We start from the raw sequence: 16,521 nt of genomic DNA, 5'->3' as shown, positions 1-16,521 counted from the left end.
TGTGGTTGGTGTGCCGAGGGAAACGTGTGAATTTATTGGACCAACACGAATAGTATTTCTCTACTACAGGAATTTACCGTCCATTCCATTCAATGTGTCATATTCATAGTTTTGTTTTTATGATTATATATGGAGATGCATTGATGAAGCTTGATGGGAAATATTAAGGCATCTACGAGCTAGAAGATGTTTCAAGGGAGTACCCATAGATTGGGAAAATGTGAAACTCTTGAATAGGATATTTTACGTAGTGTGGGGCAAGGTTTGAATTTGCAATGATTTTCATTAAGTATTGTGGCAAATCTATGACAGAACATAGTTTGACAGCTGTCAGTTTAGGGTCCTTACAATAGGATATTTTACTGAAAACAATGGAAACTTTAAGTTTGAGTAAGAATCCGTATGAATGGATTAATTCAAATGCACAAAAACTCGGCGTTTTGCACAATTCACACATTTTTAGTTCAAGCGGAATCTGTTTTTCAACGTGTAGATGTCGTGGCGTTAGCTGTGTGACACGTAGCGCCGTACTGCTGCAACCACATGTTATCTAGGTCCATATGGTTCAATGTAGGCCATAAGAACTTAGTTATCATCGTTACTTATGTAGCGTTCGCTGTTGACAGTGACCGTCTCACTTAAGTCACTTACATTTTAAAAAAGTGCGGACCAGCGCGCCGGTACAAAATCTGTACTAAACGGTAACGTTTTGAGGATGCATGAACACGACCAATCATCCAAAAATTGCGTCTCGTGAGCTCCTGGGTCAGTTATATCTTGTACGGGTGTAGGCCCAAGTGAAGACGCAAAATTCGCCAAGTTGAAGTCTACGAAAGGCCGAGTTCTTGTGCACGGCGAGGAATATACTGCCTCAGGTTCTGTGCGCTTTTATAGACCGCGGATGTGGCGATGTTCTCGGCCGATCTTGCGTTCCTTAAACGCACGGGTGTTGGCTGATTGTTTACTGAACGTTGAAGAATCGACTGTGAAGGGTCACCACGTCTTCCGTAAAATGGGCGCAATGCACGCAACGTTTGCGTTAACGAACATTTATATCGATAATAAAGTTTTATCATTTGAACGTGTTGTTCAATCGTGTTACTTGCCATAATGATTTGGCATAAATAGTTGAATAACAAACAAAATATTTCACAGAGGTCAGCAAAAAAAAATGGCCACCACGGGGCGCCAAAATCTACCCGCGCCAATTTCACGCTTTGATCAACACGCGTGGAGTTTTTCACTTTGTAAAGAATTTCGTAAAAAACTCACACATCAATTTGTATTCCATTTCAAAATAGAACTAAATTTAAAACAAAATTGGCTAACAACACTTCCTTGTGGTACCCCACCCTTTTTTGAATATTCATAACGTTTGTTTATAACGGCTATTTTTTTAGACGTATAGTTTTCAATCTGGTAATACTTTTTTCTGAGTTGGTATTTTTGACAGCCTTCGCTTTCATATAAACGTCTTAATAACGTTTGCAAATCACAATTCAATTTGCGTGACGTAACGAAACGTCACAATCAATTTATTGAAGAAACCTTTTGATGAGCGTATTATCTTTCGTCGTGGTCCTCCAGAATCATGCGATTTAACTCCGCTGGACTTTTTTTTTTGTTTTGTAAAAAAATCTTGTATACGTTTGTATGAGTCCGAGCCATTGAACCAATTGCTGCAAAATGTGGTTGAGGTGGTTTCGTCCACTTGCTCGAAATCATTTCAAAAACATAATGGTCAACATTTTACTTCTTCTTGAAAACTACAAGTCCAAAAAAACACTATTTAGAATAGAATTAATTCAACAAGTCACCTATTTTGCGACAAAGTAAAATAAGTCCTTTGAATACTTATATTCATTCATATTTCAACAAATGTCAGTTTTCAAGTGAGGATATTACAACAAATTTGAGGAAAAGAACAATATCCGCGAAACACAAACACGATTCAGCTCCGGCTTCGTCTGAGTTACGTTGAGCCTGCTTCGAGGTTGCTTTGAATGACACTTCCCATTTGTCTTTTCTAAAATGGACCTTCTGTCATTAGCAGCAGTTATTTTTTCTCAAAATAAAAAAATATGAGTTTTGAAATCGAAAAAATTAAAATTAACGCTGAAGTCTATAATAACCAATGGGAATCTCTCCAAAACAAATGTATTTTGTTTGTTAACTTTTTTACAGCTGTGGAGCTGTCAGACAAAGCAATATTCAACTAGAGCTTCCGTTTGGCGTTAAATTACGTTATTTCCCTACGATTGACAAATGAAACGTGAGGTCGATACATAACATAACATAACAGAACATAATGGAGTCTAGCTCTTTTTCGTTCAATTTTTCTCAGTTTCGTTAACTTAAGCAAAAGCGATACCAGTCGCTCGCCGAATGTAAATACGTGAAATCTGGCATGTAAATACTTGAGCAAAATTGCATTATGGCTATCCCCAGTAATTTCACAAACTTAAGTGAATTTTCGTTAGGTTTTTCACATAAGCTTATGTTTGCTTATGCCTATTATAGTTGGGCCTTTATGGCTGAACTCGTAAACGTCAGGCGAAGCCGAAGCGAGTTTGTGTTTCAGCCATAAAATAAAATCAATTTTCTAAAGCTGTTTTTATTTTTCAATCATCAGATTTTCTCAATAATTTCTTATTTTTTTAAAATAATGTTAACGATACTTGGTGAAAAAAAACAATCCGTGCAGGCATAGCCTTAGTATTTCGTTCTTAAATTTCGACCAAGTGTCAATTTTCACTTGTCAAGTCTTATGTCATTGCAAGTGTAAAATAAGTCATTTTAATACTTTTATTTTAAATTTCTATTCATTCTTCAATAAATGCTTACCGATATATGTAAGTTTTTCTTTTTGACAATAATAGTAAACGAAGCTTGACGAAAAATAACTTCGTTGTTTTTTTCTATAAAACCAAATGTCAGTTCCCCTTAATATGAGATTTTTTAGCGAAAATTTTTCGTGTTCTTTTGAAATGTAACCGAATTTTGATGAAAATCAATCTTTAAAATAAGCTTATTATCAAAAACCAGATTCAAATAATGAATCCACATAAAAATGTATACAAATGTTAATTTTCACACCACCAACGAAATTTGACGTTTAAGTAGTTTTGAGGTTAATGTAATATTTTTCTTTTCAATTCAATTGATAAAAGTTCTTTTTTTAAATAACTAGGCATAACAATTCTTAAAAGCCTTCACAAAAAAAGGAAATATATTTGGTGTTAGGTGGCAGAATGTCAACATTTCTGTCGAACATTTGGACACTAACAATTTTCGTAGGGGAAATGGAACCAATTGAATTTTTTTACTTTCAATCTAGGCTGTCATTGAAAACTTCATGTCTCCAAAATTGTGAACAAGGCTCTTATACACAGCATGACCATCAGAATAAATTAAATTGTACTCTGAAACAGCGAACGAACTGTCAAAATGTCTCAAAAGCCCGAAACCTCAACGAATCGATAAGTTTGGTTCTTTGGCCACCAGCATGACACACCCTAATTTAAAGCAGCATAACATCATTTAGACAAGGGAGTACCTTATCTCTTCTGTGTCTTCATAAGCTTTTTCGTAGTGTTACGTTTTTCCATATTATAAAAGCTCTTAATCATTTTCTTAAAAATGTATGAAAAAGAAAGGTTATGTTCACACTTTTCGATGACAGCTAATTTATGTTAACAATTTGAAGTTTACGTGCGGAATTTATTCTCTTAATCTGACAAGAAGTGACATCAGCTAAAAATTATTGATTTTTTCAAAAACCCAATACCTGCTGTCCTCGAGAAACAATACAGAACGAATAATTTTCGTGTCCGTACATTCAATCCAAACCATCATCGTATAGCACAGCATAAAGGTCGATGACACAGTGAATTTAATGAAATTAAACTCACATAGACACCATAGTCAAGTCATGGCTTATGGATACACGGCATAGCTAAAGCTACAGAACAGAAATGTATCTTTGTTCATCTACCGGGATGGTTATCATCATCATACTCTAAACTCCACTCGTAACGTTATCGTAACGTAAGAATGTTCTTTACAAACAAAATGGGTGAAACAATTTTTGGCTACATTGAAGATGGAATGTCAGGTCGGTCGGTCGTTCGGTGGTGTGGTGTTGTAAATGTTGTGCACTTGAACATGTTTTATGGCACCTAAGAGAGTTGGAGACTTGGAGTTTGAAACGGCCGGCGGCGGCGTCTATAACAACAACAACAACGTCGAACAACTTCTATATTCTACAACGTGTTAGCTCCATCAGCTTCAGAGTATGTTTATTTCCCGCCTGATCTCCGCGTCGCCATTGCAATGCTACCGCTCCGAGCCGCCAGCCGTTCAGACCTGAGAATCTGAGATGATGTCATTATGATGTTTGTTGGCAATTTTATGAGAGCCGGAGTACGAAATGACGATACGAGACGTTAAGGAGACGTAGCGTAGCAGAAGCATCAGCAGCAGCAACAACAACATGACAACGGTTTTTCTTCTGCTATGTTTGCCATCCAATCTGTTGTTTCCTCTTCTCAGGGGAGGCTGGTGGCGATGGATATGGCTATGGCTGTACGGCCACCAAGCTCCAAGTTGATGGGAATAAGGACGAGTATAGTAGAGTAGGTACACAGTACATACACTCATACGTATGTATATAGTTGCCACAAATTATGCAGTTAGTAAATTGCTTATGAGTTTCAACAGCTTTGGGGCGTGAGTCTGGGATTCGTGCTGTTTTTGTTGCTCGAGGGCGGAAACGATGCGAATGCATGACCTAATGAGATGTCATTGTCGTCCGTTGTCTTCGTCTTCGACTTATTCTTCGTTGCCTTGGAAGCTGTGGGTTGTTTTTTTTTGTTGGCCATCTTCACTCTTTTTTTTGTACGTAATGTAGAAACGTAAGACGGCTTGTGAAGCAGATGCGGTAGTTAAACGTCATTCAGTGAGATACTTTTTTGCGTTAAGCAATTTTCTTTCAATATAAATTTTGTTCTTACATTTTTTCGTATGATCTCGAGTCTGAGTCATGCTGTGGAATATATTTTGCAGGAAATAATGAAATTCTGGTTATTTTACATAATTTACAAATTCAGGACAGTTTCATGGCCAACTTCATACATATTTTACTTGTTACCTACAGGTAACGTAACGTATATATGAAATGACAATGAACTTGGTGACTTAATATTTTGCCAAAAGCAAAATGACAACGTATTGCCATATACGCGGTGACATAAAATGATGATGGGTGCGAAAACGAAATAAATATGCGGAATAAAATAAAAAAAGACTGTGAAAACAGATGTATTGAGAGATAGCTACTTTACCGAATTCGGCGCCGTCAAAGAAATAAAATGAATTAAATAAAGAATTAATGATAGTGTTCAGTTCTATGTGTATAGGTACACAGAGTCAATCATTTCGCGGTTTCAAGTTGGTAGTAATGGATGACATTTGATACTTGTCAAACTCAGTTTCCATATATCATTTGATACCTGTCAAACTTAGCTGTCATTTGAAGTGTTATAATATCAACTAAATGTTTGACATTTATGATAATGAATCATTACGTTACGCAATCCCACTTACTGCATAAATAATGATTGTGTTCGTCATAATCTACCGACTTCGCAAGCAATCGGAAAAATTGTAGAAGTAGTAGAGCTAGTAGAAGAGTTGGAGATGATTCGAATTTATTGATTTCCTGGCGTTTCCAACAATAAGTGTCGGGCGATTAAAGATGGAAACCAAAAAATGAAAGACCCTGTTTTCAGAGAAACGTCAAAAAGTCGATTTGTAAAATAAACTAGTGAGATGCTATGATTGTTGTGTATAGATTTTTGCAATGCCTTGATACTCGTATGTATCATTTCCAAAGAATAACAATTTAAATAAACATGGCATGTGTTGGTGTTGCTTTGATTTTTGGCACTTGAAATAATAATATTTTATTTTCATGGTTCTTGGATATGATTAATTGAGATATATTTCAATTTTTCTTATTAATGGGGATAAAAATAAACATAAACACTATAATAGTCAAGTTGAATTCTCGGATTTTGTATTTCTGTAATAGTGATTCAGAAAAATATTGGTATAGTGGTTTGGGATAAGTCTGTTCCAATTTCTTTACAGGGTGACTAGATGCAAACCTTATAGGAAACAATAAAGGAAAAAAGAGGCGAGATGCGACCAAAGCACTGATAACTGTCTATTGGGGAACTACGAAATGCTTGTTTTTTCTATAAGCAAATTAGCCATTTAAGGAATTTCGAAAAGAGTTTAATTGATATTCAAAGTTTAAGGTGATTTAAGTCGAGATTTTTTTTTAATCTTGCAAATCAATTTTTCTAAAAATTATACAAGATAGAAAAACGTTGTTGCATAAAATTATTCGCAGACTATAACAGGCATTTACTTAGAAGTGTAGTTTTTAATCTGGCAATACTCTTTTCAGAGTTAGTATTTTTGACAGCTGTCACTTGATTTATGAAAATTGTACGCTTATAGCCTTTTCACACCAAACGTAAAACCTGGTTTTCGGACAAACCCGAAAATCGTTCACACCGAACATTTACACGAATTCATTTGACATTTCAATTTATTTAACACCGGCTGTCGAATTTTGTATTGATGAAAAAAATGTTGAGTAAAAAGTTTTGTTTTTCTCAAATTATTTCTGAAAAGAAAATTATTTCTAACCAATTGAAACTGATTTTGATAAATAAAAAGAAAGAAACTTGTGGTTTACCAAAAATGTATGGGAAAACTTGAGTTTTCGATGTAGGTTTTGGGCCAAAACCGATAATTTCGTGAAAACCGGTTTTTGGAATTGGTGTGTCATCAGTTTCGTTTGCAATTTTATAATGAATGAAGGTTAATCCTGCACAAAGTTTGTAAATCCTGCAAATTTATAAATATTGGTCTCGGTTTGTGCTGCGATGCTTCAATATATTGAAGGAAAACTAAGTGTGAGCTCTTTATCTCACGTCTTGGGAGTTTGGAGTGGCCTCTAATAGCACGCGATTTAACACCTCTGGACTATTTTTTCTGGGGTTTTTTGAAGCCGCTTGTTTACGAAGACTAGCCCGAGCCGATTGACTCCTTGGAAGAGCATATTCAACGCTTGTTTGCTCAAAGAACTTTTAGTTTATTTTTTTGTAAGTTCATTCAAATTTGGCTTGACGTCCCGATGTAAAATTTAACATTTAATTGAGGTTTTTATCACTGCTGGTTCTTAAGCCGGCGAAAAAACGTGTCCTAAACGTACAGACGTAAGGATGTAAGAACGTATTAACGTAAATACATATGCACGCACATACATTTCTCTAAAAACGAAACCTTGGCTGTGTTCAATCTCGTGTTGGATAGGGTATCTTGGATAGGTGGATTTTTAGATACCTTGCCAAACGAGTTGGATAGTTGTCAAAAAATGAAAAACTTTCAGTTGTTCAGATAAAGCAGAGAAACATTTAAGCTTTGAAGTCAAAATTGTTGTAAGATAAAACATTTAATGGATAATTCAACTGATTCGTCGTAACAATTTAATATACTGTAATATATGTTAAATTTTCTCTTAGCTCAATTGGAATTCTATACGATTAATAATTTCGATCTCATTTCCGAATGAGCAGAAGTTGCGTTGCGGTAAGATTGTGAGTTGATGCAGCAAAATAAAATAACTTTTAACTTGGAGAAAAAACTGTTTTTTTCTGTTTGAATCTTGAGTAAGCAAGAAAGTTTCTTATCAGCTGGAGACAGGCTCAATTTATCTAAGAGTTCTGCTCATTTTGCATTCAGCGCAATTCTACAAGTGGTATGTTCATTGCTCCGAGAGTATATCAAATGACCAACTGTTCAACATTACAACAATATTTCTCAAGTAAAATCCCATCATCAATGTCACTTAATCAAATTGTTAAGTCTGAAGATATTATTTTCCAAAATAGGCACTCCGAGAAAAATCTTAAGGTTATATTCCAGGAGTTGTTGGTGCAATTGACGGTTGCCATATTCAAATAAAATAACCTTTACAAAACCCTATTGATTATTTTAACCGAAAAAATTCTCAGTCCATTTATTTTTCGGAGGCAAATAGCTTCTTCATCGTCTATTATGCATAGAACATCCCCAAACACAACTTCAACTAACATTTTGTATCTTTTTGTTTACCAGCAAATACAAAAAGCTGAAATCAATTTTCAAGTTTCTTGAAATTCAACCATGTTGTTGAATCAGCTGTTCTGTCAGATTTCCTTTTTTGACATCTCAGCTGTTTTTGATTAGCTGTTATTTTACACGTGTGTATACTGATTTTTCTAGAGCATTTGATTGGGTTAATCCTGATTACAAAAATAGGTTTCCACTCTTACTCTCTTAACTGGATAGATGCGTACTTAAAAGATCGTTTTCAATATGCTCGTATTAATAACATTCTCTCCTCATCTATCACCGCTACACCGGGAGTGCCTTAAGGAAGCCACCTCGGTCCTCTTTTTTTAAAAGACTTTCGTTGTATAAAAATAAATACAGGATTATCAAATTGGTGTTTGATTAACTCCTTATACACCTTAATATTACAAAATGTCAAAGTTTAACTTTTTCTCGAAATCGTTTTCCAATTAACTCTGCTTATAAAATAAATAATGCATTTCCTTTAACAGCAATTTCTAAAAAGGAACTTGGTGTAGTTTTTGACCAAAAGCTTGATTTCTAAAAACACATACAATTTTTAGTAGCAAAAGGTAACTCAATCTTAAGATTTATCCAAAATGTGCTTCGTTACTAAAGATGATTTTTCGGGTCCTCTTCTAAACGATTCGAAAGTCCAGTCAACAGCGTTTCCTATGGTTATGAGCTTTGATCTCTTGGGTCAGTTGGATTATGAGCTTTGATCTCTTGGGTCAGTAGGCCAACCCAAATTTCGCCAAGTTGAAGTCTGCGAAAGGCCGAGTTTTTAGTTCTTGTGCACGGCGAGGAAAAGACTGCCTCGGTATCAGCTGTACACTACATTGGCCACCAAACGTTGAAGAGTCGACTGTGAAGGGCCTCCACGTTTACCATAAAATGTGCGCGATGCGCTCATGTTTGTGTTAACGAACAGTCATTTTGATAATAAAATTTTATCATTTGAACCTGCCGTTCAACTGAATAATGAACAAAAGATTTGAGAGATGTCACCAAAAAACAAAATGGCCGTCACGTGGCGCCAAAATCTATACCCGCGCCAATTTAGTTGTTTAAGAGTATTACTAATAACGATTTTATTCTGAGTGGATTTCATTTAAAAATAATTCGCTTTTAATTTTAAGTAATATTAATGGTGGTAATGATTAAAATAATTGTAATTTCGTTTTTATATTATACTAGCTTAAACCGCGACTTCATCCGCATTAGAGAGTTTTTTTGGATAGTGGTATGAAAACGTTATATAAAACTAAACGTAAGCGAAACCAGGATTATATTTAAATTAAGTAAGTGTTATAACGACTGTCGTAACTATTAACATTTAAGATTTGCTTAAAGACTAAAAGTAACCAAAATAAATAGAAATTAAGTAGATATTGTATACCGTGTATTATTTTAAAACTGACAATTAAACACGTATTAATATTAAAATAAATGCGCAGATGAGCTAAAAAAAAACTAACTTAAAACTTTCTACCTACTTCTGGTAAAATAAATGATCAAAGACGAACCGAGTAAATCATTAAGTATTAAGGAAACAATTAAATTTACACGACAAATAAAATATTTTCAGGATTTCTCTGTAATTTGCATGCGTCCGACAACGGCGGGGACCCACTATGTGATGTCCTCCCCCGCGCCACCGCACTACCGCCTGCGCACTCGCCCCGCGCCACAGCTGAAAAGAATTATCAGAAGTAGAAGACAGGCCCAGTGAAAGGTTGAGCATAGCAAAGTTTAGGTTTAAAATTATTATTTGGAGAACTTGGTGGGAGCCAAGTTTGATTCCAACATGATCAACGTAGCGCTCGAATATCGCGTTAATATACGTGTATAAGTTTAACATGTTCGACAACTTATTTCATAAGGGTTGGGAATGCGTTTTTTTCCGTAATACCAATTTTATCCAAATATCATTCAAATCTTTGGTAATTTAGGAGTAAAAGTGATCAGATTAGCCGGAAAGTAATTTTTCTCATGGATCGGCGCACCTGAATTTTTCCATGGGAATGCATCATTTTTTCTAGGTAAAAAGTAGCCTATGTCCTTTCTCGGGTATCAAAATATCTCCACACTAAATTTCATGCAAATTGGTTCAGAAGTTTAGGCGTGATTGAGTAACAGACAGACAGAGTTACTTTCGCATTTATAATATTAGTAAAGATTATTATAAAGAAATCACTGAAGAATTGTAACTTTGTTTTATGAAATAAACTAGTTTCATCAAAAACTGTAAGCTTTAAATCTCCATTGAGTTTGATATGTAAATTAACTTAAGAACAACGCTTAAGTGACACCTAACCTTTGCTGAATTGACAGCTGGCGAATCGAAATTAATATACTATTTTTGTTTTTTGAACGCACCCATTTCGAAAACATTTTCTGACATCTAATTTTTCTGTCAAACTTTCATTATGGTTGTGTTTAATATTCAAAAACCGTCACCCTAAATCAAAATTGATAATTCAATTTATTTCTATTTCTATGTTATGGGAGTAATTTAAGAAAAGAACACTCAAAAACAACATATAAACATAAAATTTAATCAAAACTACGTATAACGTCACCAAGCAAACATTTTTAATGCCATCATCATCTGCGAAACCCCAACTAATTAACTTAAAGCCAACAAATTATTATTATACAAAAATTACTATCCTGGTAGTGGTGGTGGTTTGGCGTACATAGACGCATGTACTTTGTACGCTTATATTCCGATGAGCATTAAACATACAACATTTATTTTTTTAATATACAAATTTTTGCATGGCAGATGCGCAATTTTTTGTTTTTAATTTTAATTGTTTGCTTTTTAAAACCCATTTGCCACTAATCGACGTTAATCATAAAAATAGCTATAAAAAGAGTGCTAATTGGTGCAAATTTAATTATCATATAAATATGGTTACTCCATCTATATTTAGTTTCTATGTAGTTAGTAAATTAGTAACGTTTGAATAACTAAATTAATTAAGGACCATATTTTCAATTGCAATGAGGAAATATTAACTCAAAAATATGAAAAGGGAGGATTGCATTTAGGACCTTTCGAATCCAACTCTGTAAATGAAGTTGAATCTGGAGATTCTTGAAGTGCCTTAAAACTTGTAACTTATGGGAAAAGTTTTCGAAAATAATTATACAAAATTCAACTTCAAACTTAAACTCAAGTTCCAAAAAAATATCTTGAGTTGAATATTAAGTTTATAATTGAAGATACAAAACTTTCCTAAGCTTCAAACCTTAATCAAGTTTAAAAAAAAAACATACATCCATATTAATTAAAATGGAAATGCATTTTCACTGAATTCATTTGAATTTGAATTGAAATTTATCAAAGGCCGAACGATTAATTTTCTCTAAATGGATGAAATTCCTCAAATTCCTGTACTGATGCAGGTGCTGGAATATTTGTATGTTCCTCCCTATATTCATCATTTCTTTCCACAAGAATTCATAACATTCAAACACACATAAATAAGAGAGTTGAAAATTAATCAAAAAATGTTCTTTTCAAAGGAGATTAGAGTCATGTTATATTTTTGTTGGCTTTTAATTTGTTAATTGGATGTTTACAAATTCAAAGTGGGAAAATATTTAAATTCTCATTTATGTTCATACATTATATCAATGATAGCTACAAAGTTGCTTTGGATTTGGAATGAAATTTTATGATGATTATAGATTTAGAAAAATTAAACAAACAAGTAAATAAAAATATTAATCGGATTAATTAATTAGCTAGGTATTACTGGTTATTTACCACGTGCTTTTATTATTATTTGAACAACAATATGTCATCATTACCTGATTTGGAATTCATTTTTGACAAATATTCTTTTCAAAGTTCAGTCACTTACCTAGAAATAAAAATTAAAGAAAATAACAAATTAGTCAAAGTTAATTTAAATAGTTAAAAATTAATTTTAAAAAATGTGTACTTAATTAAAACAGATTCATACAAATTCAAAGTAAAGTATTTTACAATTATTTTACAGGATTTTCAAAAATAGGTTTCATTGAAATATTTTATATTTTCGTACGCAAGCAATTGGCAAAATTGTTAGGAAATTTTAAGAGACTAGGTTGGTTACAATTATTGCAAGGTCTGTGCATCATCGTTTCGGTCGTTTAAATATCACTGCTGTAAGTGAAAGTGTTACCGAAGACCGAATGTGTTGATTCGTCTTTGTTCTCAGGAATTAAGACTGTCTTACATGACATTATGGTGTATTTTGCATTTGGATACACACCTTCATCCAAATAAAGTCTAGCTCACAAAACAACTGAAGCTTCCTGGCCATTTACGACGTCGTAGATACTGTCGATTGGGTGTTTGAACAACAGGTGGATGACGATTTTTCGAACAAAATTTTCTGCAGCGACGAAGCATATTTCTCACTTGGTTAATAAACAAAATTATCGTATTTGAGGTTCTGAGAATCCTCAAGTAATTGAAGAGATGCAATTACATCCACAGAACGTCAATGATTGGTGTGCTTTTATGTCCGCAGGTGTGATTGGAGCTTACTTCTTCGAAAACGACGATGGAACGACTGTGACCTTCAATTCAGAGTGTTATGGTGTTATGATAACCGACTTTTTTTCCTGCTATTGAAGAATACGACTTGGAAAATTGAGCGAATATGGCTTTATTGCAAGATACATTTTCTGACCGCGTAATTTCTCGTCGTAACGATATCAATTGCCACCAAAATTATGCGATTTGATACCGCCGGACTTTTCTTTTGGCTTCACGCCAGGTTGTAGTGTAGTTGACGCTAGGATTCATGTCAAGCGTCATGTTAGGGAATCCTCGGGAAAATACGTATAGGGTATTTTTGTCGACTTTAAGGCTGCCTTCGATTACTTAAATTGGAATTCGGTCAGGTCGAGGTTAGTCGAGTTCGGTTGTCATGAACTGGCTCTCTGGGATAGCTATTTCTCGAATAGGAAGGCCAGAGTAGTTGGTAGGTTAAACGAAATGTCGGTTAGGGTAGAGCGGGGTTGTCCGTAGGGGTCGATTGCAGGTCCATTTATTTGGATCCTGATGATGGATCCCATGCATGTCAGTGTTAGCACTGAATTTAAGGGCGCTAGTTGTAGCGCTTTTGCTGATGATCTCCTTGTTCTTGTTGAAGCCCAATCTCATGATGCCATGATGTTGCTTAAAGGCAAATTATCGGACAATAGGAATCGGCGTGTAAGAGTTGTCGAAGTTTCGCTAAGCTATGTGAAGGAATTCACGTATCTTGGTATCACCTTTGGTGAGAGGTTGAATTTTCTCCCAGATTTCGTCCGGGTGAACGAGGTCGTGCAAATGGTTAGGCGCATTTTCGTTAAGGATTGGGCCTAACCAGTAGGGCAGTTCGCCTCATTTATGAGGGACTATTTGTTGCTTGTGCAACATTTGGTGCGCCAATCTTCCTACCCAAGACCTGCTTGGCACACGAAAATTCTTTCCTGTCAGAGGGTCATGCTCCTGGGTTGCTTGCCAGTACGTCGCATTGTCTCTACGGTGGCTTTGCAAGTATTGGCTGGGGTGCCACCTCTTGACCTGGTGGCAGTACGTCTTGGTATTGCCTTCAGGTTGAAAAGAGGAATGAGCTTGGCTACAACTGACTGGGAAGAGGCTTCAGGTGCTGTAGGTTTGAGAAGTAGGGAAGCGAAATCCTTTCCCCAGGAGTGTGTCCTTGCTAGATGGCAATCTAGATGGACTAGTTGTGAGTAGGGAAGGACTACTTTTGAGTTCCTTCCCAATGTAAGGCAGGCATTTGGTAGGAATAACAAAGGTTTTTCAATGTTCTTAGGTTTTTTGTTGACAGGGCACGGCTCTTTTAATGCATTTTTGCATAAAATTAATCGTGCCTTGACGTCTAGATGATCCTGTGGAGGGGCTTTCGAGAATTGGCTACACGTCATTACCGAATGTTTCCACTATGAGGATATGAGGAATTTCTCTGCTATGGGAGTAGAAAGTTCCGAGGGAAGCTGGAATTTCAGTGGCATCCTCTTCAATGTGGAGGCTACTGCAAATCTAGCAGCATTTGCCAATGAGGCCTTCAGGAGAAGGAAGCTTGTTAGGTTGCTTTAGGTTGTTCTAGGTTGTATCTTCTAATTGTCGCTGTTCTCTATTGTTGTCTTCTTGCGGTGTGCTGTTGTCCTGCATTACTACCAATACTACAACTGGTGGTCGAGCAGGATAACATGAAGGCTGCCAGACCTTGGACTGTAAGGAGTCTATCTGGAAGTAACCTTAACAACTCGCGTGGTGGTCATTTAAATGATGCAGTGTTTCACACATAATATTAACGTTCAAACTTTTTAGTAAAAAAGAATTATCATGAACAAATATATGTTATGTGTTTTATGTACGTTTACTTTTGAAACTGAAAAATGGATAATTCTGTATAAGAGCTTGTTCGATATCTAAGGCACGTTCGAAAGTAAGGTCTTGAGAAGAATTGTTGTTCCGTTATGTTAAGAAAGACGATTCCGGAGACGCAACAATCATGAACTGGATGCAATTTATCTCGAAGTAGATATTATGACAGAAATAAAACTAAGTTTGATAGAAAAAAAAAAAACATTTTATCATCGGTTCATTATTTCTTGATTAGTCGACGCTTTAGAAGCAGTCTCCTGGATCTCCTACCCTAAGATTGCATACAGCTACAGTTCGAAGATCCAATGGAACAACACCAGCCCTCAAATTCAACAACGCCAGTCTAAAGTATCCCACGACCCGTCAACAATTTAGAGACCACCTGTCACACGAAATGAATGCTGTAATAAATGTTTTCATTTCAGGTGCTGACAGAATAGTCGGTCGGAAAGAAGGAAGCAACAACACCTGGGTTTCAGAAGAATCTTGGGCAAGGATCAACGAACGTAAACAGTTAAGTGCCGAATAACTGCTGCACTAGGAAAAGAAAAAAATGAGCTAGAATCCTCGTACTACATGAAAAAGAGAGGTTAACAGCAGTACGCGCTGTGACAAGCGTAACTACATCAACGCATTAGCGCAAGAAGCAGAAGTTGCTGCAAACAGGTGCGACAGCAGGACCGTTCACAGAGTAACCAAGGAGCTGACCGGTGCACACAACTCAAAGCTGTGAAAGATGTAGAGGGTACTGTGATAAGTTCGGTGGATGAGCAAGTCAGAAGGTGAAAAGAACACCTTTCCTGGGTTTTAAACCGAGTGTTTTAAAATAACGTGCAGTCGATGTCTTCTGAGGCACCCGAACAAACTAATTCCCGAATCCGCACCGCCCTCAAAGTAAAGCCCTCAAAGTAAAGATAAGCTCGTTGCCGCAAGTAAAGCACTCAAGAACAAAAAATCGTTAGGACTTGATGGTATTCCCGTAGAGCTTTTACAAACAGCGCCAACATCATAAAGCGAACTGCATCATCCGCTCATAAAAGAAGCCTGGACCACAGAAAGCTTCCCCAATGAGTGGAAGAAGGGAATGATCGTGCAGTTCCCAAGAAAAAGAGATCTAACAAAGTGCGAAAACTGGAGAGGAATTTGCGTTCTACCAAAATATTAGTTCGTTGCCAAAATAGTTGCAAAAATCATACCGGAACGCATCAGAGAACACCTTGAGGCCACACTCAATGCCAAACAATCAGGATCCCACGCTGCATCCTCCTCTGTTGATCATATCAACACCCTGCGTATCCTTATTGAGCAGTGCGTTGAATATCGAGCACCACTACATCTGCTGTTCATCGATTTCTAGAAGACCTTTGATAGCATTAACAGGGAGTACATCTGGTTAAATGCTATTATAAAGGCAAAATATGATGGATCCAAGTATCTCGTTCTTTACATTGGTAGGTTTTCAGAGGATTTTGAAATCCGTAGCGGAGTCAGACAGGGCTGTATTCTGTCCCCAATATTGTTTTTTTTTGGTGATAAGTGATGTACTGCGAGTAGCTTTGTCAGGTAACGGAGGGATCCAATAAACTTAGACATCCTAAATCTATTGGATAAGGCGGACGATGTTTGCTTGCTCTCTCATAGAATCATGGATCTCCATCAAATGGCAACAAGTGTGGAGAGAAAAGCAGAAGTTGTGGAACTGATAATTATTTCCGGCAAAACAAAAATGATCTTCTTCGGAACCCGATCTCAAATAAATATTTCCTCGCAACCCGCGGAAAAGGTGGAGAGCTTTTAATACCTTGAAAGTAGCGTCTTCTTCGATGGCGGCACCGAACAAGACGTCATTTGCCGCATCGGCAAAGTAAAAGCGGCATTAAAAAATTTGGAGGAATAACTCTATTAGCTTAAGAACAAAGCTACGACTGTTAAGA

The 16,521-nt window shown here is 36.0% G+C and overlaps 1 protein-coding gene across 4 annotated transcripts in view; it reads right to left on the bottom strand.

Moving 5' to 3' along the window:
* LOC129943056 (protein unzipped) overlaps positions 1–16,521 on the bottom strand; it is a 173,703-nt gene that overhangs the window by 72,944 nt on the left and 84,238 nt on the right. Inside the window, exon 2 of one of the 4 annotated variants that reach the window (XM_056052264.1) lies at positions 12,010–12,062. The exons of the other annotated variants lie outside the window; for them this stretch is intronic. Within the exon in view, the coding sequence (XP_055908239.1) occupies positions 12,010–12,025 (16 nt within the window). The 5' untranslated portion in view covers positions 12,026–12,062. The remainder of the gene's footprint in view (positions 1–12,009; positions 12,063–16,521) is intronic. 4 annotated transcript variants of the gene reach the window in all.

This window comes from Eupeodes corollae, chromosome 1 (genome assembly GCF_945859685.1).
Source record: "Eupeodes corollae chromosome 1, idEupCoro1.1, whole genome shotgun sequence".
Taxonomy (NCBI): Eukaryota; Metazoa; Arthropoda; class Insecta; order Diptera; family Syrphidae; genus Eupeodes; species Eupeodes corollae.
The sequence above is the reverse complement of the archived record's forward strand: the minus strand, read 5'-3'. Positions and strand labels throughout refer to the sequence as shown.